We start from the raw sequence: 27,979 nt of genomic DNA on the forward strand, positions 1-27,979 counted from the left end.
AATTAGTTTCCGTTTCCGTTCATATTCGTAATCCACAGCTGGCTGGCGGCAGCGCCCGTTGCACATGGCCTTTGTGCATTGTTCACCTCCCCAATGAATATCCTCCGTTGACAATGGCACCCACCATGGCCCAGACCCTCTCGTTTTTCGCCGCCTCCTCCTCCTGCTCCTCCTCCTCCTCCAGCGCCAGAGAGGACAAATTGCGCTCTCTATCGGCGCCTGCAAAACGATTGCGTAACTTATGGCCAGTCATCAGCCGAAAACTTTGGCTGGACGCTTCCCGTTTTTCGATTTGTTTATCATTTATTTAAACGGCCTTAGGGTCGGCCTGTCCCTCCATTAAGCCGCTTCGATTCCCTTCTCGTTTTATTGGCCAAGACCCAGAGCCAGACTGCTGGGGTCGTGAGACCCTGGATCCAGACCCAGACCCAGACCCAGCACACACAATGAGCAATGCTATTTAATTATGTTGATGAGCACGACCGGACAGGAGGAGGACAGGAATCCGGGACAGGAAGTGGCAAGGAAAACGCACAACACGCACAAAAAGCACAAATGCCTTCCCGCTTCCCCGTCACTCCCTCCGTCGACATTCCGTATCCTGCACAGTGGGTGGTGCTTTAGTAAGACGAAACAAGATGCTGATGATAAATTTACTATTTACAATATGGATGTTGGTTTCCAGCTCATTTCTTGGCCATCACAAAGAGCAATATATGCCAAAAATGTGTTCATTTCAAGGGAACCATATACCAAGGATATATTTCAGGTTTTGAAAATGGAATGCAATCATATTTTTCGTACAATAATACAGTTGGATTAAAGCCTGAACTGGCATCACATGGAATGAAATTGTCTGGATTTAAAACCAGTACCCGTTAGACCCTGATAAATATGGACGAAAGATGAACTACATTTCCATACCTTCAACAACACTTCCCAATAAGTTGCCCACGTTGTAAGGAAATAAACAAGAATTTGGCAAATTATGATTACTCTCCTTTACTTCGATAGACCCCATTTTTTCACAGCTTTGAAACCGCGTGCTGCCTATTACCGCATAAAAATGAGTAAATAAGTCCCTTTAGGGTTTAAAATCACAAATGGCACCTTGTCGCCTGCTCTTGGTGTGGATTATCCACCAAGGACATGCCACAAGATCCAAGCCAAGGAGCCAAGCTGCGAACGTGCCACCACATCTGTATGAGACGGCGCCCACTGTGCACGTGTTTCGCTTAGTTGGCGTGCAGGTGTCGCTGTCAGGGGGCGTCGTCGGAGGAGCATAGCCAAAGAGGCAGGTGGAGCTGTAGGTGGAGCAGGTGACCCCTGACACCTGCCCCCTAGTTGCCTCGACACTGGCTTTCAATGCATATGCCCTCGTATACAGATTTGATGGCCTGGCCCCATTGACCCCGCCGCTCCCTCTGGACACCTCAAGAATAATATTTATGAGATCGCAGGGAGGGGCAGCAGCAGCTTGGGCCTGGGCCTGGAAAACTATCAATAGCGGGTATTGGGGCTTTGGGGTTGCGACTGCGACTCACCTTTCTCATCGTTGGACGCCGTTTGATCATCACTCATCTTGACTGATTGTCGTCGTTTGGTTGGTTGTTGCTGCTCTTTCCTCCTCGTCCTTTGGTGCTGTTGCTCCCTTGCTCCCTTGCTCCCTTGCTCTTTCTTTAGCTGGGCTCCTTAGGGCAGTTGCTGCAGCATGTCTCTCTGGCGCTCTTGCTCGCACTCACGCCAGCAAAGCTTCTCACTCGATTTTCGAACACTGTGCATACGTATGTATGTTTGTATGTGGTATGTCTGTCTGCTGTCTCACACTTTTTTCAGGCGAGCGGATCGCTCAGTTTACCGTTAATATTGTCACCGTTCCCTTTGTTAACCATTTTGTGCGCTCTCTCATGATGCCTACTATTGCTTATATTGCTATGCTATGCAAATCTTATGACTACGACAGTTTCCAATAATGGCATTTGGCATCGCCTCGACTCCTCAGCTCATGCCGCCTCCTCCTCCACCTCCTGCGTCGCTTTATCTCCTCCTTCTAGTTCTATTGTGAGAGCTTTGGCTGGCTTTGTTGTGCTGATTATTGCTTTACATTTTGTGTGATGCCTCTGTTTTCTGTTTTGTAAATGGAAGAAATAGATTCAAGGAAATGTGTGTGAGAGCGATTTAAACTTAAGTAAGACGGGGGGCAAGACTTGGGCTAAATTAAATCCGTTCTCTCCTTCCGATTGCTATGCGTCGTGTCATGTAACGGTAATTGGCAAAGCGCTAATCCCTGTTAGCTCAGGGCATACCACCCCCCCCCCCACACACACACACTCACAAGCATGCATACATATTACGTATACGTAACGACTCACTCGTCTTACGTGTGTGTAATGTGCGTAACGGAAGAAGAAGAAGAGATAAACACCTGGGCAAGGAAGGACAGGGACAGATTGAGCGCCGCTTTAAGACTTAAAGCTTAGAAGAGATAAAGTTAATTAACATTATGGCACACACACACACACACCCTCTCAGACAATCTAGCAGCACACAAACACACACACACTAACACTAACCGGGCGCTCACAAAGTGAGATACCAAGAATTGATAAATGGCCCCCAACAAAAAGCAATGAGGTTGCGTGGGCGAAGGAGTGGGAGGAAGGACCGACATGCTTGGATGCTGCTCATTGCTCAGCGCTTTGTTGCTGCTCCCCGGCATTGTGTGGTATGTGTGAGTATCGTATCTGTAGGCCTGCTTCCTGTGTTGTGTTTGTGTTTTTGTGTTTTTAGCCAACTTCTTGACACGTCTGCAAGCGAGCAACTGACGCGAAAATGGAAAAGCGTTAGATGAAGGCGCCCATAAAATATTCAATATCAAGTTTACACCGGCCCCGTGCCGCCCCTCGTTATGGCAGTTGATGTTTGCTGGCGGAAATTTGCTCGCAGCAAGAAAAGGTAAGCAGGAGCAGGAGAGGAGGATGCCATTAGGCCAGGGGAGGCGAAGAAGCGCCATAGGAGATCCGAGAAAGAGATCCACCTGCAGCTGGTCCGCACACACAAATCGTGAAAAATACTTTTATTACAAACAATAAGAGTGGCGCACGAGGCATTAAACAATGTGTTGTTTGTTGGCTTACAATTTTACGGCGGGTCTTCCCCTTGGGCTTGCTGCTGCTGCTGCTGCTTCCTTGCTTTGCTTACTTTGCTTGCCCCCTGCCCGCTTTTCGGTTTTGCTGTTTTCTGGGCGTGACCAGCACAGCACAACACAGCAGAGCAGAGCAGTTCAGTTGCTGGTTTTAAAGTTGGCCCATAAAAGTGCGGCGGCGGCAAGCAGGAGAAATTTTTCCAGTTGGCCCCTAAAGTTGTGCTACAAATTTGGTACGACTCCGGACTCCTGCTACATCCCCGCCCCCTAATCTTCCCAACTCCCATTCTCCTCACGAAATGAAACGAAAAGTGTGGCTGCCTAGTTAAGTGCACATCAAGAGCTAATTTATGGCCCCAATCCTCATGCCGCCATGCCCCCGTGGCCGCCACACTGCGGTTGTAGTTGTGGGCGGCCACCGCACACACACACACAGCATATGCATACACACACACCCAGAGAACCCCTCGCAAAATTTAAATGTTTGATTTTACCTTTAAACATTTGCGTTTAATTGTTGTTTACTCTTCGTCTGTTGCAGCTGTAGCAGTGTATGGATGTTGTCGGTGTTGTAGTTGTTGTTGTTGTCGGGATGATAGCGGGGCTTTATGTAATCGCTGGTGTGCTTGCACTACTTGGTATACGTATACGGTGCGCTATTCTATTTCTATTTTCGTATTTCACTTTCTTGGGCCTGCAATACACACACACACACACACGGCTTACACACTTGTACCTTTACACTTCACTTTCCATTCGCGTTCGCGTTCCACTTTCCACTTCCCAACACTGGCTCACTCACTAACTACTCCCGTTAGTTTTGTTGCTCCGCTGCTCCTGCTCCTGCTCCTGTTTCCACTGCTGCTATGTTTTATTTGATTTTATTTTACATTAATTACATTTTTATTTAGTCGCAACTGTGCAACAATGCGGGGGGATGGGGATGGAACGGAACCAGCAACAAAAACAGAAACAAAGCACGGAAAAAAAAACTTTGGGCACGCACATTGTTTGACACACATACACGCACACACAGCAGCAGCAGCAGCAAACTGAGAAGTGTTATTACAATTTACTGTTGATTTCTTTTGCCAACCAACTGGCGAGTGCGAGCGAGGCAGCACAGAGGCCCCTTCGCCTTTGCGTGTGGCTGTGTGTGTGTGTGCGAAGCGTGCGAAAGAGCGCGAAAATGTAGGTTAGTTTCCGTTGTATTCCGAAGGCCCCTCCCCCCATCCCTAACAGCAGCAGCAGCAGCAGCAGCAGCAGTAACAGCAGCAACAACAACGTGCAGCACACATTTCACTCTATTTTTGGGCGCTGAAGAATTTTTTGTCCGCTTCCTTCGCCGAAATGCACTTGTGTGTGGCTGTACTGGTGAGTGTAGTAACTGTAAACTGTAACTGTATTCGCGCACGTGTGCGTGAGCTAGTGACTCTGTGTATTTTCTTTTTTCAGGCTTTTCACTGCTTTTCACCATATATTCCTTGGCCGTGTCCCACTCTACGTAAGTGCGCTCGCATGGCGACTGCTCAGCACTAAGGTTCGTCGGCGACTGAGCTCGGCTAACGGGTTTTCCTTTCCGTTTGACGTAATCTGCAGGGCGACCGCGATGCAGAGCGATGAAAAAACACACTCGAACTTCCCCGTATTTTAGACTAAAAAGGACTCGTCGGGAAATGCTCTCCCTCTCTCTCTCTCTCTGACACTCTGTTCGCTCGTGCTCTCTCCTCTCTTCCAGGTCAGCCGGCATAAACAAATGCCGTGCCACATGCCACACTAACACAACCGCAGGTTCATGCCACACGACCAGGAACTTCCCCATATTCCATCGCTGTTGCTGCACCGCAGGCATCCTTCCCCTCTCCGCTTTTCCCACAGCTGCGGGGGAGAATGTCAAAATGATTAAGCTTGAATATGGGCCACTGGCTAACAAAGCCAGCACCAGGGGCATGCCGACGGACGCTGTTCATCAGTCCAAGTGCGACGGCCCCCTTTTTCTAGCCCGTCTTCGATTTCCGCCTCCGGCCGCTTGGCACACGTCGCGTATACGTAATGTGCAGCATATTACGCATACGCAACGTTGGTCGGAGCGCCGATCCGCGGATCAAGCTGCCGCTTGCTTTCGCAATGCCAGATAAGCTGAGCCACTGATAAGCTGAGAGAACTGGAGAGGCCGCCTATTTGGAAGCTTAGTTCTCGTCGAGAATCCGTCAGAGACGGAAGAACGCGGAAAACAAAGTTCCTCCGCCCACGATCGTAATTGCAAAAGTTTCAGATAAGCTGCTTATCGCACTGGAAACGGAAGCCATTCTAGGCCAAAATGCGTCTTTTGTGGCTGCTCGTCCTCGTCCTGCTGACGGTGGTGGTAGCAGGAGAGGATGACTCCACCGGAACTACAACTACTCCCCGCAGTACTACCACTCCTTCCACCAGAGCTCCCACAAGGGCCTCTAATCACACCACTGGCTATGAGCATGCCACTCAGCAGATCCTGAAAAAGGCCACCGACCGCATGCACCTGATCTGGCACATGAAGCGGCGCATCTTCCTGCAGCTGACCGCCAAGGGTAAGTCTCCGATGACCGGCGGCCAGGCCCTGAGTGGCAAGCAGGAAGTGGAGGCGGACACCTATCGGCTGATGTACGAGCTGGCGGCCAATCTGAGCGTGGTGCCGGTGGCCCTGTTGGGCGACCCGCTGCTCCGCAGGCGAGTGCAGCGCCTGGCCAAGCTGCAGCTGCAGGGACTTCGCCCTAAGGACTACGAGCAGGCCAAGGATCTGCTGAGGACGACGCACAACTTCGTGAGCGGTCAGATAGTCTGTCCGCAGGAGGATTGCTCGGCTCGCGGCCCGCTGGCCATGTACCCGCAGATCGTGAACAAGAATATGCGCAGCAAGCTGTACGAGGAACTGCTGGTCAACTGGTTTGGCTGGCGCAAGGCCATCAACGAGAAGGAGCTGGCCAAGTCCACGTTCATCGACTATGTGCGCCTGCTGCGAATCGCTGCCACCTACAATGGCCACGTGACGCCCTCGCGCACTTGGTACCTACACTACGACACGGAGAACTTCCAAGCCGAGATGGAGGCGGTCGTCTGGGAGATTATGCCCCTCTACCGGGAGCTGCACGCCTATCTGCGACACGAGGTGCAGGCCGCCTACCCCAAGGCAGACACCAAGAGCGACGGCGCCATCTCTGCTCCGGTCATGGATCAGATCCTTTCGCAGGACTGGTATCCCCATCAGTTCTTCCGCACGCCGCATCCCAGTCGGCAGCACCAGCTGCCCTCCGTACACCGTCGCCTGGAGGAGGTCTTGGTGACGCCCGTTAAGATTAACCGCAAGGCTGCCGAGTTCTTCGAGTCCCTGGGTCTTAACAACCAGTCCGCGTAAGTTGATCCCTCTACGATCCCCTAATCCCTTAAGCTACATCCTTCACTTTCCTCGCCGTCAGTACCTTCTGGGATCGCTGGTCCCGCCGGATGAACGACGACGATGGCGGCCTGGAATGCAAATCGCAGGTGTACTACTTCCCGCCGGACGTGGCCCTGCGCTACTGCCCCAAGCTGGACTACAAGAAGATGATGCAGATCCATGGCATTATGGCAGAGCTGCAGTACAATATATACAAACTGTCGCAGCCCTTTGGACTGGACACGGAGCCGTGTCCTGGCTTCGGTGCCGCCATAGCGGAAACGGCTATTCTGGCCTCCGGCACCGCGCGACACCTCGAGAGGCTGCACATTCTGCTGAACAAGAGCCTGTCCGAGGAGCAGTCCCTCAACCGCCTATTTCGCATGGGAGTGCACACGCTGATCGCCGTGCCGCAGTACTTCATCAACGACAAGTTCCTCGTGGACGTGATGGATGGACGGATCGGGGTCAAGGACTACAACTGTGCCTACTGGAATCTACAGGACAAGTTCGCTGGCGTTCAGCCCCCATCGCAGCGCAACAACAAGGACTTCGATCTGGACTTTAAGTTCTATCGCGGCATGAATCCCGAAACCTCCAACACCAAGTCAGTACCTCTGAGGAATATTTGGAAATCACTTAATACCTATCAATCTCTGGTCATAGAAAATTCCTGGCCGAGATCCTGGGCTTCCAGTTTTACCGCTCCTTCTGCCTGGCTAGTGATCAGTACAGGCCCGGTGATCCGGAGTATCCGCTGCACAACTGCGACTTTTACGGCAGCAAGGAGGCGGGCAAGAAGATGCGGGACATGATGCGGTTGGGTTCCAGTCGCCACTGGCGCGATGTCATGGAGATTGCCACCGGGGAGCGCAAGCTGAGTGGTCGCGGTATCCTGGAGTACTTTGCTCCATTGTTCACCTGGTTGAAGGAGCGCAACAAGCAGCTGGATATTGAGCCCGGCTGGGATGCCGATGAGTGTGAGTACATCTAGCCGGAGATGAGTTCTTCGTGAGTTATTTCTCTTTTTGATTTTGCAGTGTGCCGCAGGGACTAAGCTCCTAAACAACACCTTATCGTACTGTATCTATTTACTTTTGAATGAAAAATATAAACACATTAATATTGATTTTAAATGGGTGTACTAAGGATTTCTTGAACCGATTAACATTATCAGTTTTAACATATTGTTCTTACCTGTCTCTCCTGTTGTGGAGCGTATCCAACGTGGTCCTTTGAGGAAGGTATTTGTCTCTGGCAATCGATGGACTGAAACAAATATACATTTACAAAGAGTGAAGCTCTTTCGTAGCTATTACTATAATTTGTTACATATCTTGGATTCATATCCATCGCATACATACTTTAAATGTTTATTTACAAAGGCACTTTGGTAAAACGACACAATCTTACGACTAACTTTAGGCACTACAAATATCGTTAGCTTACGGATCGAGTGGACACTTTCCATGTGGTTAAAGCGCAAAATGGGTATGAGCATGGCTTGTTGCACAAGAATATAAATAAAAAAAATGGAGGCACTGGCCGTGATGATGATCGTGGGTGGTGTCCGAGATCCATTTTGGATGAGGGCGAGACAAAGGACGGACTGGACGGACTGTCTACATAGTCGTCTCCGAGTCAGGCGGCGTGTGGTAGTTAAGATTGTAGGCGGGCGGGCCGTTGTTGAGGAACGCCATGGAGCGGATGCTTTCCCGCGACGCTGTCCGCTTGGAGAAACCCATGGCGCTCACGTATGCAGGCGCCGGATCCATGGGCGGCGGCGGAAGATATTGATGCTGCTGCTGCTGCTGCTGCATGTGCATGGGATGCTGTTGGTAGAGCGGCGGCGTGCAGGGAGCCTGCGGCGGACTGGCACTGGCCCCATTCAGTCCGGCGAACACGTTCTCCCCGGCGGCATTCCCATAGGCGGTGGACAATGGCCGGGAGCCATGGAAATTGGAGTAACTGGAACGCACCGAGGGCGGCCGATTGTTGTACATCTCGTCCGGCGCGTGGCCCACGTCGTTCAGGTGCGTGGTGGAGTGCTGGTAACTGGGATTATAGTGTCCTCCGCCCGACTGCAGGATGGATGATGATGATGCAGGAGCTGGGAGCGGCGGTGGTGGCGGTAGGTTCGGAGAGCCCGGCTCCTCGAGCACTGCTCCCTGTCCGTTGGTGTTGTAGTAGATGGGGTCCAGAGGAATGTTTTTGCGGTAGTTGTGGTAGAAGTGCCGGTTGCTCTTGCCCAGGCTACCCAGCTGGCTGCCGGACACATTGGTGTTGTTCACGATGTCGTCGTTGAGGGACTGCAGGTTGGAGGCGGTCAGCGAGAGCTTGTCCTGCTGCTGCTGCTGCCGGTGGAAGGAGCCCAGGTGAGGGTGCTGCTGCAGCTGCTGATGCTGCTGGAGCTGCTGGTCAATGATCTTGGTCACCGGGTTCTGGTGATACTTCCTTCGCGAGCTACGCGTACTGCTCCTCACATAGCTGCCGCTGCTGCTGTCCGCCGCCCCGCTCCCGTGGCCCGAGTGGCCATGCTTGGATCTCAAAGTGCCGCTGGAGCCGTGATGTGAGCGCCTGCTGCTGCCACCGCCTCCACTCGACTGTCGTCCTTGTGTGCCACGTGCCATCACCGAGCGCCGCTTGACGCGACGCGGTGTCATCGGTTTGGGACTCAGCTCGCCGCCGCCGTCCTGGTCGCCTCGTGGATCGCCCAATCCCAGGCTCATGGAGTGGCCGCCGTGCCGGATGGTGTCGCTGCTGCTTCCGCCAAACTCGATGGAGTACAGGGACTGGCGGTGCTTGGACTGCTTGCTAATATGCTTCACTGCGTCGGGTGAGGGGGAGGAGAACGAGAGTGGATCAGTCAGAGATCTGAAGAGTTGATGCGTTATTTCCAAGAGATACGAGAGTTACCTGGAGGTTAGCTTGAGTGTGTGCTTTTTTTATGAGAAGGAGGAGGAGGAGCTATTGTTAAACAAGTTGGATTAGCTACGTTCGGAGGAGAGTCAAGAGAGTTAGCATTGGGTTAGAGCCACAAGTATGCTACGGAAAGCCAGCTACCGGTGATAAAGAGGATATACTAGCCGCTACAGAGGAGGAGGAGGAGCAAGAGTCATTTAAGTTTTCTTCTTTTATTGGAAACGCTTCGAATCTCGCAAAGATCAAGGTCTAAACAGGGGGATGATTCTATCTAAACAGTAAATGGTAAATAGAGTCTAGGCTACGTAGATTTGGATCTGCCTCGCGATAATGCCTCAAGCTTAATACTTAGTACTAGGACTTAACAGTTCTATAAACCTTTGTTTCGTATAGCGAATCTCGCACTTAACTCAATAGGCAACGTTTGCATCGTAGTACAGTTTGTAATGTATCGTAAATATGTGTATATAGCATATATGTATATATATATTATTAGTTAAACAACAAAAAGGCAGCTGCTGTTTCGGAGAGACTTCTCTCTCCTTCGCATAACACATCAATATATATGTCTGTCTAATCTCTACTACATTCTCCGTCATTCTCATCCAAGGCATCTCTGTTTGCAATTGGCATTCTTATCATCGACAAATCTCTTCATATATCATGATAGTTTGTGACGTTCTCATTCGTTTTGTGAAATAATCGTTTGTTTGTTTGTCGTTCATGTTCATGTTCATGTTTTTTGTTTATAGTTTATCACAGATCAACATAAAATTTTTTAGCGACTTTCCTTTCTTCCTCCGACTTTTCTATCACAGGGAAAGTCTTAAATGTATGCACGCGCGTGTGATTATGGTACTTAGACTTAAACTAAAGACAGCAGCTCGTCCGAAGCTAGATCTGGGCCAGGTAGCCGGCTGGTTAGGCACAACAGAGAAACAGCAACACGCAAATAGGTATGTATAAACTCCAAGATGCTTAACGCCATGCGCTCGAGAGCCAAATGTATGCGCGTTACTCATCTTGGATTGTGTGAATGGGCAATGTGTGGGTGTAGGCTTGTGTGTAGGGGAGTTAGTAACATCCTGCCCCTTAAAGAGCATGATCAAGAGACAGAGAGTCAGAGATAGAGAGACTTTTGGGACATACTCTAGGCCTGCACGCCCACTACAGAGTTGCAAAAGGAGCGGGGACGGGACTTTTGGCCATTGCCATTGCGGCCACTTCGACGATTAACGTGAGGAGCAGCCTCCGCCTCCATCTGCGTTTGGTTCTCCAAACGGTCGTCGCTTTGGGCCCGCACCACATACCCCGGAGGAGGGGCGCGAATCTGGTCGCAAAAATTCACAGGAATCGGTGGCCTTGGCCGCCGATTACTGCGACGCACCATGGGTGAGCCGTGGGGCACGGGTAGGTGTCCGTGTGCCGCTTGAATGGAGCTGGGTCCCAGCTGGGTGGGCATGGCATAGCGCTCGGCCACCTCCGGCGAGAGATCGGGGTAGGGCGCCTGGCCCAGACGCTGGTGGAATATATGCGCCCTTGGAACCGGCGGTGGCGGAGGCGTTAGCACCTGATGGCGATCTATCTCGTCGTCCTCGTTCTCGGCATCCGCCTCCTCGTCCTCGTTATGCTTCAACTCTCGGCAACTATGCATGGGCACCGTGGGCAGCGGAATATGCGTGGGTCGACGGGCCGAACGAAGGGGTGAGGGCAGGCCGTTCTGCTCATAGGGATAAGCATTGTTGTTGGAACTGGAGCGAGAGTTCAAGTGGAAGACGGCAGAGTGCGGCTGGGCATTATTGTTGTCGCCCAGAAACAGACCGTTGGGCGTGGGACTCTGGAAGGGCACATAGGTCACTCCATGGTCGCCGGGGGCAAACTGCTGTAGCGAGAAGTTGTCCTCGTCTTCCTCGAGGTTGCGCGACAGGCGGTCGAGCGGACGGACGGGCGAGGCTAGCTTGGAATCAATTCCTCCCTGAACCGAGAGAGCCGGAAGGGCCGACTTGGGCGGCTTGGGCTTGTGATGGATGCGGGCAAAGTGGGAGAAGCTGCTGCTGCCCTGGATCGAGTCCGGACTCTGGAAGATGCTGTAGTTGCTGTTGCTCAGCGAAGTGTTGCCGCCGCCGCTGGCTAGATAGGGATTGGAGTTCTGCAGCGAGGCGTACGACAGCGAGGGCGTGGTCTGGGCGGACATGGGACTGGGACTGATGGGGGCGCCCTTGTTGGCGAAATGGTATGGATTATTGTGGTGATGGCGTGGGCGGCGCAGGCTGCTGCTGTTGCTGGGGGTTAGGTGTTGTGGGTGGTTGGCGTTGTGGTTGCTGACTTGTTGTTGTTGTTGGAATGATGCGCTCTGGTTATTTGTTGTGTCTGGCGACAGCGGCAGCAGCGAATTGGCGCGCTGCCGAACATTATGGTTAAGTAGGGTATTATTGTTGCTGCCACTGCTGCCGCTGCTCAGCAGGTAGTTCTGGCTGTTGTTGTTGTTGTTGATGTTGTTGTGACTACTGTTGTTGGTGTGGAATTGGTGTAGTTTGGGTTGCTGCTGCAACTGCAACTGCTCGGAAGCAGCGTGATGATGGTGGTAGAGTTTCAGTGAGTTTTGCTGCAGCTGCAGATGCTTGTTTGATTGCATGGTGGCGCTGGCAGATGTTGTGGGTATACTTGTATAGCTCACGTACATGGGATGCACCACCGTGTGCTGTGGACTCTTGGCGTCGCCGTTCATGAAATCGACTGTAAACCAGAAATTGATTAAAATGCTTTAACGTAGAAGAGATTAAACATCCGACGACGGCACTGTGCAGGATTCCGTCTATTTTCGCTGCACAGTGTCGTTGCGGATGGGGCAATAGTACAATATTTGGGATTTTCTTGATTGTTATGAAAGTGAATGACTTGGACTTGGACATAACATGATTACAATACGAGTATGTATATAATGGCGAGTATAATGTATACGGAAAGCTGCTCACAGCTCTCGCGCACACAGTTCACAATGTGTTGGTTAATTTTGTGTATACATTATATATATATATAGATAAATATGTGTTTAAATCAAAATAGTCGCATTCCAGGGTGCGGGTTTATGGGTGGGGGCTAGAGCCATATAGCTTACACATCGACAAGACTGATATAACAATAAACAATCGTTTGCTGGGTTAGTGACGTTTCTCCTTGTCACTATTTAACTTGATACAAACATTCGCTACACACATTCCACATTTCGGGGCGGGTAATCAGGGAAGTAATGCAGGTTAAGTGACGTAGGGGGGGAAATATACATAGAGATACCACATAAACCCACAGTGCACAGAGATAATAATGGGATAATGATGAGAGAGAGTGAGGAGAGTTTAGACCATGACCAGTTTTGGGTGTTAATGGAGTCGAGCATGAAGTACGGGAGGAGGCGGTACACGGCGAATAACCGCCACTTACATCTGTCGTCCTCATCGAGAAATATGCAACTGATCAGAATGGCACCCAGTATGCCCAGCAGCTGTGGGAGAAGAGCAAGGGATTTAGACAATTTACACAATTCAGGCCACTTAAGCGGCAACAACTCACCGCCAAAGCGCACTGCACGCCCGCCTGAACCGTCTCCACCAGCGGATAGTCCAGCAGGCAGTCCTCCACACGCTCCGGCCGCTGCGGCCGGAACGGATCATCCGAGGTCATGTTGTAGGTGGGCCGGCAGCCATAGCCGTTCGCCTCGAACCAGGAGACGCTGCCGGTGCCCAGGTTGAGCAGGTCACTGTCCTGCAAGGGGCCCAACCAAAACGGGTTAATTAACGAAGAGAGGGGAACCAAAAGCAGCCACAACTCACCCTGTCCAACTGCCCTACATTCAAATAGAAGCAAATGAGGAAGGCGTTCCAGCCGATCCACAGGAAATTCCATATTAGATACTGGAAATGAAATTGGGGTTATCGGGAGATATGATAATGTATTTTAGGGCCACTCACGGTAATAATGTATTTGACGCGAAAGTGATAGGCGCCGTAGAACCCGAATATGATGAACAGAATGTGGAAGAAGTTCACCAGTATCGGAGCCCACATGTATCCGAGAAAGTCGAATACCTGACGCTCCACGATCGTTATCTGCAACACAGATTATATTTCAGATTAGGGGGAGCTTATTCCAACAATCCCCGGAAGGCAGCACACTCACCACTTGCAGGAAGCATATCGACAGCAAAAAGTGCCGCCGCGTACAAGAGCATGTGCCCATCACGACATCATCAATCCATCCAGAAGTCTATGCAAATAATCTCTATGCCGCGCTCTCGCTGGCTATCTCTCTATTCGGTCCCGTCCTGTCCTTATCGGGCCTGGAACTGGAACTGGAACTGGCTATCGGAGTGGAGTGTCGTCGTCGCTCCCAATGGCATTTCCGCGTCGCCTGCAGACGGCCCGTTGCTGCAAGTCAAGCGTGGCAAGTGCACAGACACTCACACACACACACTTTAGGTAGGGGCCGAGAACGTACAGGTGCAGGAGTAGGAGCGAGGGGGCAAGAGCGAGAAGGAATGCAGCTGCCTGCACTGCACCGAACAACAAAAAACCTGATCTGTGTGAACCGGAGAGTAAATAAAAAGAAATTAAATGAGTCGAGCCACCGAGAGAAACTCTACACACAGGCATGCAGCACACACTCGCACACACACACACTGGAAGGTAGCACACACGGATGCAGCATGTCTACCAACACACAAAAACTGGCCCTAGCTCACGTAACGTAAACTAAACACGCACTATTTTCGCCCATTTCATCTCGGAGTACACATATTTGTCGGCCTCTGCCGCTGCTGCTGCTGCTTCTGTTCAGTGTCCAGGTCAAGTATGAGCAATTAATTAATTAGCACACAGCAGCCAGCCAGGGTAGAGCGAGCAGCGAGCAGGGAGCTGGGAGCTGAGAGTTGATAGCTGAGAGCACCGATCTCAATTACGCCATTGTCTATATTTGTTGGGGCTTCGCCTGGCGAATTCACTGCGATCCAATCAGGGGCGACTTCGTGGTAATCGAATTAAGCACTACTCGAATGGGCAGCATGCATATGACTCAAACGCAAAACTCATCATCAATTTCATTTGTTTTCCGCTTGCGACACGGAAGCCCCACTCACACACACACGCTCAAAGTCACTGACCACCGCACATTCCCACACACACACACAAACACTGGGACACGGGAAGCACACTCGGTGACCACTTTCCATATGTTTGGAAAGGCTCCAGCTATCTGTTCCCCTCTCCGCCCACTTTACATAATATGCAGGCACCGAGAGCAGTGCTGAGGCCGAATTATTATCACGGAAAATGCGAAAGTATACGGGACTTACGCCAAGAACAAGTGCGCGGAACGGTTTCTAAAACTAATGTGACTGCCGCTTTTAAGCTGGAAAAAACCAACGCGCCTCTGTGAACAGATGAAGTTATTTTTAGTTTCCTAGGTGCTGGTCACACTCTAACCACTATGACAGTTGGTAACATTTAAGACAAATTTTACTGTTGGCAACTCTCAATCTTATACGAAAAATTTACCTGTCCGTTACTTTTGAAATAAACCCAAACTCATTTGTTTTCCCAAAACCTAAAAGAAAAGAGAAAAGTAAGAAAAAAGGAAGAAAAAAAGAAATATAAAAGAGATTAATAAATTATAAAAGGAATAGAGAAATACATTACATCTTTCGGTTAGTTTAGTTTATTCTGTATGCATATTGTATAATTTGTGTTGTTACCGGTTATCATACATAAATAAATTAAATTATGCTCGTTTGTTTATTCTCTCCTCACGACGCCTTGAGTTCGTGTCATTTTTTCGTGTTTGAAGGGGAATCCAAACACTATAAAATATATATTTCAAACTCAACGTACATATGCTGCTTGCTCGCATGTTTCTTTTCATTATTTTTATTGTGGCTAAGTCAGTTTTCGATTTAGATTTCTCGAAATTTTCAATTTTCAATGATCCAAGATGCTTTGCATAATTCCACTAGTCAACATGGTGTATTATTATTATTATTATTCATGATGTTTTGGTTTTAGGTTGTAGTGTTTTAGCTAGTTTTTGAACTCACAAGTTCTTCAATTCGGTTGTGTTCTCAATGTATTGTTTTCGGCCGCAATGGTTCCAACGTTTCGTCCTCGTCTCTCGCCTAAAGTTCATGCATTCATTTTATTATTCATGTTTATTTACAGTTTTACAGCAATTGAGAGTACAATAGTAAAATGTTCGCTTTGCTTCTTGGGGCTGGGAATCTTTTCCGCTGATAGTTTAGTTTCCTCTTTTTTTTTGTTGTTTTGGTTTTGTTTTTGCTTTGCTAATCTCTCTCCCTAATCGGTAAATAAATTGTTTCTTTCTTTCGATTTCATTATCATTTTCGTTTCGTTTCGTTTTTGTACAAATAGACGCGCGTGTTTTTATCTTTGTGTGTGGTGTTATCAGTCGTTTTTCATTTACTTTACATGAATGTGTGCGGGGAAAATTATTGTTAAGTTTTACTTGTAAATAATCCTCATCTCCTCCACATATAATATGTCTTCTTGTATGCATACAGGTTGTAGTTACCAGAATTGTATTTCTAAATTGACACAGATAATTTAGGATCGATCACAAAGCGTAGTAAAAATGAGAAAAAAGATAGTTACTGCACACACCAGGCCAGGGACAGACGGGGTAAGTAAAAAGGTGTCCGCCCTTGTGTGTATAATATATATATATATGATACAATAATTACATTAATATATATATCTATATATATGTGTGTGTATACATATATTTATAATAATATAATATGTTAGTAGCTTCTCAACGCGCTCCTCCTCCGGCGCACCAAAAAAGTTTGATATACAAATAATTCGACGTAATTCCACCTGTCTGCTGCACATCCTGTCACATCAGCAGCAAATTGTGCAACTGACAGCGGATCGAAAGTTCCTGTGGGGTCCTTGGGGGCGTGCTGGGTGGCCTAGTCTTACTGCACTGTTGCGTAGACTCTGGACTGCGTGGGTGTGTGTTTGTGTGAGTGTGAGTGTGTGTGTGTGGGTTGTGGCTGCTCCTGGAATTAGATTCCCCGGACTGTCTGTTAGGAATGCATCTACACGTACTCGGACTCCAAGAAGTACCGAATCGCTCTCAGTGTGCTGTGTGTTCTTGGCTGACAATGGATCAGTCAAACTTTACCCATCGCCGCAGCTCCTGGGTTAAACAAGCTTAAGCTAGCTCCTCCTCCCCCTTACTTCTTGCTCTTGCGCTTCTGCTTTGGCTCCTCACCCCCAGCGGCGCCAGTTCCACCTGCCGATGCAGAGGCGGCGGCCGCTGCTGCAGCTGTGGCGGCGGCATTCAGCAGATTCATATTCGGCTTGACGGTTCCCTTCTTTTGTGTGGCCGGCTGCTGTGGAGTCGCTTGCGTGATGTTATTATTGGTAGCGCCTGCTCCTGCTCCTGCTGCTCCAGCGGTCGACAGATTGTTGGCCGGTGTGGCCGGCGTCTCGTCCAGGAAGAGCGGATTCTTTACCTCCATTTCGCCGGTGGGCGCCAGGCCAGGGCACTCGTACACGGTGTAGTCACCCTCCTCGTTGTCATCATCGCTCTCCACATCCGAGAGGCTGCAGCTGCCATCAGTGGCCTGGCAGTTCTCCATGGCGATGATCTGCTGCTTCTGGTGCTGATAGTGGTACATCTGGGCGCTCTGTGCCAGCTTCCGGTCACCGGATGGCGAGACATCCTTGTTGGGACCTGTTACTCCATAGGCAGGATACTCCACGTCCGCCGCCGCTTTGTGACGATTGTGGAACCTGTTAGAGATATGATAGAAATTACCATCGGGAATATATAGCCCAAGGATGTGGTGGCTACTTACCAAGTCACGCCCAGGGCCAGCAACCCTACTGTCACCGCCGCACTCACGCCCGCTATCAGAGCCACGATATACACTCCCATCTCACTGTTCATGCCCAGGTGCTGGCGCAGCACGATTTGCTCCTGATTGGCCACGCCATCGTTGACCAGGGTTAGGTGCGGGGACTTGCTCTGCTTCTGCAGCTTGTTGATTAGGGCGTTTAGCTCCTGCGGCGATTGGTCCTTGCCCTGGGGAAGATTCACTCCAGCCACAGCAGCAGCAGCTACGGACTGGGGATTGATACGATGGAAGTTGGCGCTGGCCACATCCAGCAGCTTCGGCGGCTCCACGGGCACGGGGGCCGCTACTGGTGTCTCAATCTTCGTCTTGCTGGGTGCGGTGGCCACCTCGAGAGTGGGCTCTATCGGAGCATACTCTTCGTAGTCCTCCAGGGCGCGGGAATCGAGCTCACCCGAAGGGTCATTTGGGTTGTCAAAGAACCGGGCATCGTTGGGACCCACGGCAAAGGGAATCCGATCCCGAAGTACGCTGTTCCGGCCAGGGGATGACTTCGGCAGACTGGGCAGCGGCGGCAGGTTGGGCAGACGTGGCAGATACAGTGAGGGCGGCTGCTGGACATCCGGCACCGCCTCCAGCGGACTGCCGTAGCTGGCCTCCGCCTCCGCGTTGTCGTACTGATCGTATTGCTGCTCCAGATTGTTGCCTTCATTGGCCTCGTAGTCCTCCTCCTGCTCGCGCCGCACTGCCAGCTCCTGCTGCCTTTGGCGGTAGCGTTCCCTCTCGAGCAGCTCCCGCTGGCGGTCCATCTTGAGATTGATCTCGTGGAGCTGTTGGTCGAACTGCTGCTGCAACCGCCGGCGGGCATACTGCTCCATCATCTGGGCCAGGAAGGCGTACTCCTGCTCGCTCTGTGGATCCATCACCGGTGCCTGAATGGGCCTGCGGCGTAGTCCTTCGAAAGGGAAACGGATGGATTAGTGGGAGTGGCGGGCAGCAGGTGATTATGTTAATGTTAATGTGCCTGCCGCCGCCGCCGGTGGCCTGCGTGTCAGCGGAAGGCATGGAAAACGTCAAGAAAATAGAAGGCAAGGACCGAAAGGTCGAAAATAGCGCTGCACGAAGGTCTGACCCTAGCGCCCTGCTCCCTCTGCGAACGAGTTAAAGAAAGGATTCGATTCGAAATAGACAAACAAAAGTCCGTTTTTATTGCTGGAGAGGCTAAAAATAGACCAATTACACACGCGCCCAGCGAGGGAGCCTTGGAGTGAGGGAGACCACCATACAGATGGGGGCTGAAGCCAGTGACGTGCTTCCGAAACTTTATCGCCATCGGTTGTTGGTGCTTTTGCTTTTATTTTTAGTTCCCATTGTTGCGCTCAAATCAAGAAAATTATAGCGTTGCTGTTGTAGTGCTGGGGCTGCCCTTAATACGCACTAATAGTGATTGGGAATCACCTCGCCAGGTGTCGAAAAGTATGCTACAAAAAAGGGGAGACTATCAATAGTCCTAGAATACGCGTAGGACTTTGAGAGTTTTTTAAGAACTGCGTTTTGTAAGAGCTTCCAATACTAATTATGGAAATTGGAAATAAATATTTGATTTCAATTTCAAAATTTGAAGCCTCCTTGCCTCCAAAATGCCAAAGGTTTCATGGTTATATAGTTTTAATAATAAGAAATAATATTTGTGGCCTACTTCTGGACAAAATCTATAAATTAAGAGTTCTTTTAACCCTCCAAAATAACAGAAAACTATTTAATAAATTATGCATTTTTAGGTATATTACGTCAAGCTTTTAACAGGACTTTAAGGCTCACTTTAAGTAAATAAATAACTATAGATTGGCTGATGAACTTTATTTGCAAGTTTTTCAGGCGGATTTCCGCCTTGCAAATTTCCATTTGCCAGTGTGTGTGTGTGTGTGTGTGTGTAGTTTCTGTATCTGTGTATTTGTTTGTGACGCTGCATTTCATTTGAATTTTCGCCAAAGTGAAAGAGCGTGGGTGTTTTGGTTTTGATTCGTGAATACCCCGCACACACACACCCCGACACGGACACCGACACACGAAGGCAGGACATACCCTCGCTCAAGTGTATACTATACAAGTATCTAGTGCAGGGGATACACAAAACGAGGTGGCAAACCTGCTGGCCTGTTGGCCCCTACCTACCCACCGCCTTCTCCTCCTCGCAGTGCTGCTTGTGTTACTTCCTGCGCCATTCACCACGCACCCGGACTTAAAACTAACGGCCGAAGTGTGCTATTTTTAGGCTCACCTGGGTAAACGGACATTTCGCAGTGACCCAATATGCAGCAGAGCAGCGTTGCAGCCAGGGCGAAGCTAACGGTGATTTCGAGGCGAGCCGCCATCTTGCACTTGCCTTTTGCACTTGCGAAATTCGATTTGTCGATTGTCTTTTTGTGTGTGTGTGTTCGTTTTCTGCACTTGGTAATTGGCTAACAATAATGCAGTGCCTCTGCCATATGGCCGGTTAATGGGACTGCTACACTTGGCTGATGCTTTTGGCCAAACGACGACGTCGTCGACGGGGTTTATTGATTTTCGACACCCACTCACACTGGTATACTCGCCAGCAACACACACACACACAGTCGGTGGCAGCTGCTGGTGGTTGCTCCCCGAACTTTTCGCGGCGTGGGCGTGCAATATTTCGAGTAATTACAGTAGCTTAACCGCACTTTTTCCACACTTTTCGAACACTTGGCAATCTCACCGATTGGCGGAAATGTCAAAGATTGCAGTTTTCTCTCAGAATGCAGGCGAAAAGGCTGTGGACATATGGACATATGGAGCTGGGGACATTGGGGGACTTGACCTCCTCTGATTCCTGGGCCTGCGTTGCTGTGCCGTCGACGTATACCGTTATACTGAAGAAACTGAATGAGCCTGGCGGCGGCAACACGAAGCGACACGACGCGACAAGACACGACACCGAGCGGAGTGCCCCGAGAAGAAGCAGAAGCTGTGACGCAAATGTTAGGTCCGCCCCCGCGCTGTTAAATGTTGCGGGCAGCTTTTGAGGGCAGAACGACGGGCACCGTGGAGGAGCCCGAGGAGGCGCCTGCGCTCAATGGCCGTGGAAAGCTCAGCACGTCCAATGGTTCTTTGAGTAAACACGGACGCATTCATAAGGAGACGAGGCGAACTCGACTCTCGGCAGCTAGCAGGTGGCTGCCACTACCAAGTGCCCGACACCAAGGATCTCGTCCCACTCCCGTGCAGCTGCCTTCCCTTTCCCGCAGCTTTTTCGCTTGGGATAGGGCGCGCTTTATTTTTATCAATGAATTTGCAGCAGTTGAGCTTTTTCCCACTGAAAGACACCAGCAGAAAGGGTGAAAGAGGGAGAATCCTTAACTGCAGGAAAGGATCTTCAATGGGAGCAGCCTAAAGTCACATAAACTAGATCAGAAGTACTAGTATTAAATGAGACTTTTGTTATTAATTGTGTCATTTATAAAATAGATATAGGTTAATGACATTCATCTTTGCAGCAATCCATCTATAAAATGCTTTAAGAATGATGATAAAAGTTTAATTTTGAGAGATTAAAAAACAAAACTAGCGTGATTTATCCCCATCCTCTTATAGGGTCTACCCATTCATGAAAAGTCTGCCAAAAGATGAAAGCTTAAAGCAGGACTTGTAGTAGCTTTGAGCAGTTTATCTAAATTCTGAACCAAAAATAAAGTTAAGTCATCTTATTAAGAGATATTAAATAGTTTTCTTCATTTAGAAAACGAAAGTTACGCTTAAAACCTATTTCTTATAGAAACTTTAAATGACCATTATTAACAGTACATTTAAAATATTTGGTATTTTTTAAAAATACAACTTATCGGAATGGTATATTTCACTCACTCATTACAGCCACACTGACAAAACAAACTAGTTCACACGAAACGACGAACTACACATCTGTGAGTCATTTGAGAGTCGACAAAGGAGAAATAAACAAACACAATGGCCACCTTGAAGGGTAATTATGCAAAGAGTTCTTAGTGCGTAATTAACGATGAGTTTTTCGTCTATTTCTTGCACTCACATGGAACCCGGTACGTCCTCCACCTGACCCGTCTTCGACATGCAGCGTAAGTTCGGACCCACCCCCGCCTCTGGACGATTACTAATAAGATTTCCTTTTGCGACACTTGCAGCCTCATCATCTGCGCATTCCTCACATGCATGGGCCTGACCTTCCTGATCCTGGCTTGCGCGGTGCCCACGCCCAAGATCTTCTATCCCTTCTTCGTCCTGCTCTTCTACGCACTGTCCGTTCTGCCGGTGTTCATCGCCAAGCGAACCGTTCCAAATGGAGAGACCAACCCGAAGACGGAGTTCGCCCTCTTCCTCACCGCCGGCATGGTGCTGAGCGCCTTCGCCCTGCCCATCGTCCTCGCCCACTCCTCGGTGGTAAGTACTCTTTCTACTAAATGCTGTACAAGCTTCTAATTCCCACACACCTAATTCTCAGATCACCTGGACGGCGTGCACTCTGACGATAATTAGTAACCTAATAAATTACGGCACCATCTTCGGCTATGCCATGCGCGATGAAGAGCCATACGGCAGCATGTTCTAGGGAGGATCGGAAGGAAACGTGAAGTCCAGTAACCGCCCAGCAGGAGGTCAGCTGGAAACCTGGCTATTTCTACAGTCATTCAGCCAATCTCATATTATCAGTGTATCCAGATAACATAACGCAAGCAAAATAAACACAGTAGTAAATATTAGTTCAATTCTGGTTCCGATTAATTTGCTAGTTCCACACTCAAAACGCTCTCCGATAACAAGTGGTTCATTCCAAGGGCGTATCTAGAAGGTTTTACGCATCATTAATCTAGTTTCAGAATGAATGAATCAAGAAATATAGTTGTAGCTATCCAACGGGATGTTTAATTTAAAATACTTTAAAGTTCCCCCAACTTAAGTTTTCCTCAATTCTGGCTGCGCCCATGTCCGGATTTGGGACTGCCACTTCGATGTCGATCCTTTGACAGATGAGTTGGTAAAATTAGTAATTAAATTGAAATTGTAATGGATAGGATTGTAAAAAAAGAGGAAATAAAAGTGGAGGACTTTACGGGGATTCCTTCGGTGAGTCTGCATGGCATCGGAGGCGACACATTGCAGAAGGAGGACTATGGAGATATGCATGTGGAGGAGGTGCTAACCGAGGAGGATCTAGAACTTGAGGAGTTCAGTGACCAGGAATTTGTAGAATCTGAGGAGACTGATGTGACCATCACGCAATCCAACACCGCTCGAACCTTGCCCTCCAACGATGCTACGATACGCAAGTATCCCTTCAAGCTGAAGCACAACGAATCCGGGTAAGTCTGCGCTCTTAGAGGCACCTAAATCCTTTTTCTGACAACTGACAACTTGGCCCAGGAACATCCTTACCGTACACCATACAGTCAAGGAGGATGGTCAGCAGATGCGCATCCAGATCGGCGCCTGCTGCTTCAATGAGCTGAGCAACAAACTGGTGGTCATCGACAAGCGGTAAGACATCCAGGAGGAGATGGAGTCTGAATTCTATATCTGTATCCCTTCCTCAGTGGCAACATCTTTGTCTTTGACTTTGTGAGCAAACGCTACTGGCGTCTGAGCTTTCCGATCCCCAAGGTCAGGGTTATTCGTCCGTCGCCGCAGCACAGGAGCGACTACATAGTGGGCAACAAGCTGGGCCATATTTTTATCATTGATGTGGACAACTCGATTCTGGGGCGCCAGAGCGAGGTGGGCAATACGCCGCCCGACGAGATCACGTTCGGCAATCGCCTGCGAAATCCCCGCGCCGCCAACGTCCTGATGCGCTTCGGTCGCACGGCCCTCCTGGCAAATCTCCAGTCGCTCCAGGTCTCCCATCAGCTGGACTTTGACGAGTCGCGCTACACACTAAAGTTCGCTGCGTTTTTGCCCAACTCGGACCAGTTCTTCATCGGTTTCTCGAACGACTCGCTGCATGTTTGGTCTTCGCATACGCTGAGCACTCTCCGGATGGCCCAACCCATTAAGGCCAAGGACCGCAGGCTCAGACTGCTGCCGGCAGGAGAGTCCATTCCGGAGATCTCTCTGCGTGGCTCCGATGACAGTGACCTGGAGAATGATCTCACATTCGACTGCCAGGACCACGACTTTGCCGATGGCAAGCTGATGAGCTATTGCTTCACTCCCGACGGCAACAAGATGTGCCTGAGCACCGTCGACGGCTACCTGCTGCTCCTGAGCACGGCGTCCTTCGACCTGGAGAAGATCTTCCGCCTCACCGACTTGGTGCTCCGTCAATTTGCCTTCCTCAGCCAGCCCAAAGAGCGTGTGGTGTTCGGGATCACTGGTAGGAATCAGGCCGTCATGCTGGACCTGGCCAATACAGACCACAAGCTGATCGTCCAGCGTTCGAATGCAATCAGCCTGAGTCTGAGCAAGGATGGCAAGCTGCTGAGCATAATCTCCGGCAGCGGGGAGGTCAATGTGTGGTCCACATGCCGCCTCTTCAACGGGTTGCAGGTACAGACCCGTTGCCTCAACCACATCAAGGCCACGGCCTTGAAGAATACGGCTCCTCTGCCCCTGCCGCTGGCCTCCTCCAGTGCCAGCGGATGCATGAATCCGGAGTTGCGCCATCTGCTGAAGCCAGAACGGCTCCGGAGCATACTCAAAGAGTACGGATGCTATCCGGAGAAATACAGGTTCCTGATTTGGACTTCCCTTATGGAGCTGCCCTGCAATGGTTCGCAGTTTCAGGCACTCTTAAAGTTGGGTTCGCCGCTTGTGGTTCGAAACAAAGCCAAGAAGCTGAAGATTCGCAACGAGGCGCAGAAGCGATCTGTGATCAAGATCTGGAGCTGCCTGGCCCAGTGGTGCAAGGTGCTGGCTCATGCCGACTTCATGCCGCACTTGATCTATCCGTTCGTTAAACAGCTGCCTAAGAACGGTCTCATCGCCTTTGAGGTGTTGGCCACCCTTATCCTGAACCACTTCCAGCTGTGGTTCGAGTTCCATCCTCTGCCTCCCGCCAACTACCTGGCCCTGTGTGAGAACCTCCTGCAGCACCTGGACGAGCGCCTATGCAAGTTCTACAAGGCGCAGGAGGTGCTGCCCAAGGACTATGCCTGGCCGCTGCTAAGCAGTGCCTTCGCCGAGATCCTGGAGGAGCAACAGTGGCTGGTGCTGTGGGACAACATTGCCTCGGAGCCGCCCTGGTTTCCCATCTTCCTGGTGGTGGCCTACAATCTGCTCAATCGCGAGATTATCATACGGTTGCCTGACCAACGATCCGTGCTCTCGTTCTTCCACGACCAGAACCCGCTGGACATCGGTAAGCTGCTCTCCAAGGCCCGCAGGATAATGAGCAGATGCGAGCTTGCCCTGCATCCGCAGCGTTTCATGCAACCCTTCGAGGCCATTCCGAGTGGCGTGTATCCCAAGTTCCTCAAGTATCCCAGCGAGTGGATCGATCAGCAGGAGGAGCAGGCCGTCTCTTTGCTGAAGCACAACCAGGAGATCGATGCCCGCATCCGGCACCTCGAGCTGGAGGAGGTGCATATCATGGAGCGCCTGGAGAACGGCCTCAAGCAGGAGGAGCATACGCGGCGCCTCAAGGAGATGGAGAAGCTCTACCAGGACACCATCCACCGCGAGGAGGAGCGCATCACGTGCCAGCGCAAGATGCTGCTCACCTACCAGATGGAGGTGCGTCATCGCAAGAGCGAGGTCATCAGCAAGTTGCAGCAGTCCGAGCAGCGACGCAAGGTCATTGAAATGGAGAAGGACCTTGATCTGCTGATGCACAGCATCGAGCGTGAGCGTCGCCGGAACAACCAGCAGATGCAGCTGGCTGAGGACGAAATACGCAACCAGGAGATGGAGCTCCTGGCGCAGCGCTACTATTCAGAGTCGGGAGGCGCTCCATTGGCCCAGAAGTACTACGACAACATCCAGAAGCTATGCCGGCAGCGGAATGAGTTGCAGCATGATCTTAAAGAGGTGAGCGCAAGAGGTTTCTTCTCCCTAGGAGTTATTGTACCTATTCTTCCTTTCCTATATTCAGATGACCATGGAACAGCTACGCACGCCAACCACTTCTTCTGCTGCGCCACATTATCCCCAGCTGGCGGATATTGAGAGCTCCATACTGGACATCCAGCGCGAGTTCACCGACATTGTAAGCTCAGAGGCAACACTGACGACCAAGGGACGTAGGGGCAATGTCTCCTAATCTTAATTAGCATAACAAATGGCGGCCTTAAGGTACAAATAAATCTCTAAGCTAGGAATATTTACATGGCATCGCGAAAATAAAATAAATAAAGGCATCTTCTTGGCCTCACTTCCTGTCCGCGGGCGAAGGCACTAGCATATTGGGCACATTGATGAGCAAATGGATGCTGGAGGGAGGAATCTGCAGCTGGTTGGCCATTGCTGGAAGATTCAGCAGGGATTAGGCAAAAGTCGAGGAGATCTATTAAGAGATGAGTCTCTGGTCTTACCACCAGCCAAGGTGCTCTGACTCTTATGCTGTTGCAGCTCCCTTTCTAGCCGGGCGATTCTCTCCAGCAGTTCCCGGTTCTCCTGCTGCAGCTGGGCATTCTGCTGCCGCAGATCCTTGTGCTCGTTCCGCATTTTGTTGCGATACCGACTGGCAGCTGCCCGCCGCCTCTCCATGCAGTCCTCGTCCCGACTCTTATCCTTGGGCATAGTCGCCTTCGAGGGGGTCGAGAAGTTACGTCTGTTGCTGTTGTTGTTATTGCTGTGCAGGATGGCCTTGAGGCGCTCCTTGATGGGCAACTGGGAGGTGGGAGTCAGGCTAGCGCTGCTCGGCTCTGGAGCTGATAGCGGTGGATTGCATGATACGAGAATGGGATCTGGCCGCTTGCTGGCACCGTCAGATGACCTTGAACTCGGCTTGGGCAGGATGTAGGGGCGACTGCTGCTGCTGATTGAAGTCTTAATGCGCTGGGAATCCGCGGGCGGTTGGGGATTGATTGTCTGCGTTGGCAGCACCCAAGTGATGACCTGCGGCTGGATTAGCTGCAACGGCGGTGGCCCTGTCTCTGCCTGCTGTTCGGTGGAGGCTTCCGTGCTAGCCAACAGTTGCTCCACGTCCACGTTGCTGCAGCTGTCGCTGTGTGTATTTCCAGGCGCTGGCGCCTCCATTGGGTACACCTGCGGCGTGTGCAGGGATTCACCTTCGACAGGCGGCGCCTCTGGGCGACTGGGAGTGCTGCCGCAGACATTCTGCTCCGCAGCCCGCTGGAACCCGATATCAAAGGGATTCACGTGCTGCAGGTCTTCGAACAGCCCCACCTCATCGCAGTTCTTGATTAGCCGTGTCGGCGTGGGTGTCTGGTCTGCGGCGAAGAGGTTCTCCGACGACTTCTGGCCCAGCGAGAGATCCAGCGAGTGTTTCACCTGTTGCCGGAAACTCGGGAAGCAGGATACATCAACATCGCCCTCGGCCGCCTTTGGCTCGAAGTCTGCAAAGGAGACGCTGGCCAGGTCCGGCATGCCGGCGGGGGTGTCATTCATGACGTTCAGGCGGTTACATCAAAAACAACGTAAACATAACAAAATTATCACATTACAACTAAAAACAATAACAGTGTCCAGTGTGGCTGCTTAACGTTCAAGTTGAAACGACATAAAACGCCTTTAAAATGGCAGTGCTGCCAAATCAGCAAATTCCTTCCTGTTGTTATCGATATCGATATCAACAGATATCGCCCGCTAAACTTTCAAATTCTACTTTTGCATTTAACCCTTTTTCACGATACCGAAGAAGAGCATCGCGTTCTCAGCCACAATTGTGTTATGTAACCACAATCTAAAGCAGCTGGAGCCCCACTTTTGACATTTCCGCCACGAAATTGCGTATCGGTGCGATGCCAGCATGGCATCCATCGCATCCGCATCCCAAAAAATACTTCAGACTCTTCGTTCGCAGCACGTAGAAGCAATCATATGTATGTATATATATGTTATATGAGCATGTGAGAAGGGCAGGAGAGGAAGAAGAAACATTTTTGGCAGCCAAGAAAACCCCATAATTTAAAATTTTGTATCTTTTAAATTAGATTTCTCATTGAAGGAAGCGACGGACAACACAAAATACAGCACGCAAAATGTTTTCAAGTCGCTCGCTCGCATGCACGCAACGAGCAATTTTCTAAAACTCTGCCACAAACTCGTCTTGTGGGTCAAGTTCAGTGTCCAAATACGTTGGCAACTCCACTTCTCCGCTTCTCTACTTCCCAGCGACAAAAAGATGGCCACCATTCTGACGACGAGGAGTAGGAAGAGCCCACAAGATGCTGCATGAAAATTAAGAAAAAGTGATGCGTAATTACAGTCATTCTCTTTCACTGCAGTCCACCAAGCGGGCACATAGCCTTACCCCAGACCCAGACCCAGACCCAGACCCGGGCCCATCCCGATCTCGGGATCCCTCAGCCACATTGCATGCAGCAGTCGCCCGTTTTTCGGACAGCGTGGCCCGGTTGGTCCATGGATCTACTGAATCTGAGCCTCAGTCTGAGTCCGTTTTGGGTTCTCAGTTCCTTGGCAGTTCCCAGTTCTCGGTGCGCTGCCGGTAGAAACAATC

The 27,979-nt window shown here is 50.4% G+C and overlaps 7 protein-coding genes across 18 annotated transcripts in view; 3 read left to right on the plus strand and 4 right to left on the minus strand.

Moving 5' to 3' along the window:
• NaCP60E (Na channel protein 60E) overlaps positions 1-4,881 on the minus strand; it is a 35,827-nt gene extending 30,946 nt beyond the window's left edge. For all 4 annotated transcript variants that reach the window (XR_015272795.1, XR_015272794.1, XM_086837717.1 and 1 more), the window contains exons 1-3: positions 4,620-4,881; positions 3,640-3,839; positions 1,545-2,127 (exon numbers count right to left, since the gene is read on the minus strand). Coding sequence is in view for 2 of the 4 variants with exons in the window: in XM_086837717.1 (XP_086693843.1) it covers positions 1,545-1,581 (37 nt within the window). In the remaining 2 variants the exon portion in view is untranslated. The remainder of the gene's footprint in view (positions 1-1,544; positions 2,128-3,639; positions 3,840-4,619) is intronic.
• A 451-nt stretch (positions 4,882-5,332) lies between these two features.
• Ance-5 (M2 family metallopeptidase Ance-5) lies at positions 5,333-7,693 on the plus strand. Its single transcript, XM_020952448.2, has 4 exons — positions 5,333-6,532; positions 6,598-7,164; positions 7,224-7,537; positions 7,598-7,693. The coding sequence occupies exons 1-4, from the start codon at positions 5,466-5,468 to the stop codon at positions 7,612-7,614; spliced, it is 1,965 nt and encodes a 654-aa protein (XP_020808107.1). The 5' UTR covers positions 5,333-5,465; the 3' UTR covers positions 7,615-7,693.
• A 206-nt stretch (positions 7,694-7,899) lies between these two features.
• Positions 7,900-14,927, minus strand: NKAIN (Sodium/potassium-transporting ATPase subunit beta-1-interacting protein). 8 transcript variants are annotated; one of them, XM_020952427.2, is made up of 7 exons: positions 14,827-14,927; positions 13,656-14,054; positions 13,448-13,585; positions 13,310-13,390; positions 13,050-13,241; positions 12,921-12,981; positions 7,900-9,384 (listed from the first exon to the last, which is right to left on the minus strand). In XM_020952427.2, exons 2-7 carry the CDS (start codon positions 13,713-13,715, stop codon positions 8,180-8,182), a joined length of 1,737 nt encoding a protein of 578 aa, XP_020808086.2. In that variant the 5' UTR covers positions 13,716-14,054; positions 14,827-14,927; the 3' UTR covers positions 7,900-8,179. The 8 variants fall into 8 exon arrangements, with proteins under 8 accessions (XP_020808086.2, XP_086693856.1, XP_086693857.1 ...); XM_086837730.1 differs by having other exon boundaries at positions 14,752-14,866; XM_086837731.1 differs by lacking the exon at positions 14,827-14,927 and adding an exon at positions 14,240-14,548.
• A 245-nt stretch (positions 14,928-15,172) lies between these two features.
• LOC110184109 (uncharacterized) lies at positions 15,173-20,519 on the minus strand. The gene is made up of 3 exons (XM_020952500.2): positions 19,628-20,519; positions 17,350-18,301; positions 15,173-17,284 (listed from the first exon to the last, which is right to left on the minus strand). The coding sequence occupies exons 1-3, from the start codon at positions 19,719-19,721 to the stop codon at positions 16,723-16,725; spliced, it is 1,608 nt and encodes a 535-aa protein (XP_020808159.1). The 5' UTR covers positions 19,722-20,519; the 3' UTR covers positions 15,173-16,722.
• A 750-nt stretch (positions 20,520-21,269) lies between these two features.
• LOC110184111 (leptin receptor gene-related protein) lies at positions 21,270-22,103 on the plus strand. The gene is made up of 3 exons (XM_086837735.1): positions 21,270-21,461; positions 21,528-21,783; positions 21,845-22,103. The coding sequence occupies exons 2-3, from the start codon at positions 21,556-21,558 to the stop codon at positions 21,950-21,952; spliced, it is 336 nt and encodes a 111-aa protein (XP_086693861.1). The 5' UTR covers positions 21,270-21,461; positions 21,528-21,555; the 3' UTR covers positions 21,953-22,103.
• A 28-nt stretch (positions 22,104-22,131) lies between these two features.
• LOC110184108 (TBC1 domain family member 31) lies at positions 22,132-25,694 on the plus strand. The gene is made up of 3 exons (XM_086837726.1): positions 22,132-22,703; positions 22,765-22,878; positions 22,935-25,694. Exons 1-3 carry the CDS (start codon positions 22,408-22,410, stop codon positions 25,501-25,503), a joined length of 2,979 nt encoding a protein of 992 aa, XP_086693852.1. The 5' UTR covers positions 22,132-22,407; the 3' UTR covers positions 25,504-25,694.
• On the minus strand, positions 25,570-27,036 carry Atf-2 (Activating transcription factor-2). 2 transcript variants are annotated; one of them, XM_086837734.1, is made up of 3 exons: positions 25,869-27,021; positions 25,663-25,800; positions 25,570-25,598 (listed from the first exon to the last, which is right to left on the minus strand). In XM_086837734.1, the coding sequence occupies exons 1-2, from the start codon at positions 26,905-26,907 to the stop codon at positions 25,706-25,708; spliced, it is 1,134 nt and encodes a 377-aa protein (XP_086693860.1). In that variant the 5' UTR covers positions 26,908-27,021; the 3' UTR covers positions 25,570-25,598; positions 25,663-25,705. The 2 variants fall into 2 exon arrangements, with proteins under 2 accessions (XP_086693860.1, XP_020808161.2); XM_020952502.2 differs by having other exon boundaries at positions 25,579-25,800; positions 25,869-27,036.
• Between the last annotated feature and the right edge of the window lie 943 nt (positions 27,037-27,979).

This window comes from Drosophila serrata, unplaced genomic scaffold, assembly GCF_035046125.1.
Source record: "Drosophila serrata isolate PLE 108 unplaced genomic scaffold, ASM3504612v1 contig_334, whole genome shotgun sequence".
Taxonomy (NCBI): Eukaryota; Metazoa; Arthropoda; class Insecta; order Diptera; family Drosophilidae; genus Drosophila; species Drosophila serrata.

What these genes read in the sequence shown, in the direction of transcription:
- Ance-5 (XM_020952448.2), top strand. Translation starts at nt 5,466, where the DNA reads ATGCGTCTTTTGTGGCTGCTCGTCCTCGTCCTGCTGACGGTGGTGGTA. An exon ending in GGTCTTAACAACCAGTCCGC is followed by an intron (nt 6,533 to 6,597) that starts GTAAGTTGATCC and finishes CCTCGCCGTCAG; the next exon opens with TACCTTCTGGGATCGCTGGT. An exon ending in CCCGAAACCTCCAACACCAA is followed by an intron (nt 7,165 to 7,223) that starts GTCAGTACCTCT and finishes CTCTGGTCATAG; the next exon opens with AAAATTCCTGGCCGAGATCC.
- NKAIN (XM_020952425.2), bottom strand. Translation starts at nt 13,715, where the DNA reads ATGGGCACATGCTCTTGTACGCGGCGGCACTTTTTGCTGTCGATATGC. An exon ending in CGATATGCTTCCTGCAAGTG is followed by an intron (nt 13,586 to 13,655) that starts GTGAGTGTGCTG and finishes TCTGTGTTGCAG; the next exon opens with ATAACGATCGTGGAGCGTCA. An exon ending in GCGTCAAATACATTATTACC is followed by an intron (nt 13,391 to 13,447) that starts GTGAGTGGCCCT and finishes TTTCATTTCCAG; the next exon opens with TATCTAATATGGAATTTCCT.
- LOC110184109 (XM_020952500.2), bottom strand. Translation starts at nt 19,721, where the DNA reads ATGGCGGCTCGCCTCGAAATCACCGTTAGCTTCGCCCTGGCTGCAACG. An exon ending in CGAAATGTCCGTTTACCCAG is followed by an intron (nt 18,302 to 19,627) that starts GTGAGCCTAAAA and finishes TCCCTTTCGAAG; the next exon opens with GACTACGCCGCAGGCCCATT. An exon ending in CTGGCCCTGGGCGTGACTTG is followed by an intron (nt 17,285 to 17,349) that starts GTAAGTAGCCAC and finishes TATCTCTAACAG; the next exon opens with GTTCCACAATCGTCACAAAG.
- LOC110184111 (XM_086837735.1), top strand. Translation starts at nt 21,556, where the DNA reads ATGGGCCTGACCTTCCTGATCCTGGCTTGCGCGGTGCCCACGCCCAAG. An exon ending in TCCTCGCCCACTCCTCGGTG is followed by an intron (nt 21,784 to 21,844) that starts GTAAGTACTCTT and finishes CCTAATTCTCAG; the next exon opens with ATCACCTGGACGGCGTGCAC.
- LOC110184108 (XM_086837726.1), top strand. Translation starts at nt 22,408, where the DNA reads ATGGATAGGATTGTAAAAAAAGAGGAAATAAAAGTGGAGGACTTTACG. An exon ending in CTGAAGCACAACGAATCCGG is followed by an intron (nt 22,704 to 22,764) that starts GTAAGTCTGCGC and finishes AACTTGGCCCAG; the next exon opens with GAACATCCTTACCGTACACC. An exon ending in CTGGTGGTCATCGACAAGCG is followed by an intron (nt 22,879 to 22,934) that starts GTAAGACATCCA and finishes TCCCTTCCTCAG; the next exon opens with TGGCAACATCTTTGTCTTTG.
- Atf-2 (XM_086837734.1), bottom strand. Translation starts at nt 26,907, where the DNA reads ATGAATGACACCCCCGCCGGCATGCCGGACCTGGCCAGCGTCTCCTTT. An exon ending in TCAGAGCACCTTGGCTGGTG is followed by an intron (nt 25,801 to 25,868) that starts GTAAGACCAGAG and finishes TGAATCTTCCAG; the next exon opens with CAATGGCCAACCAGCTGCAG.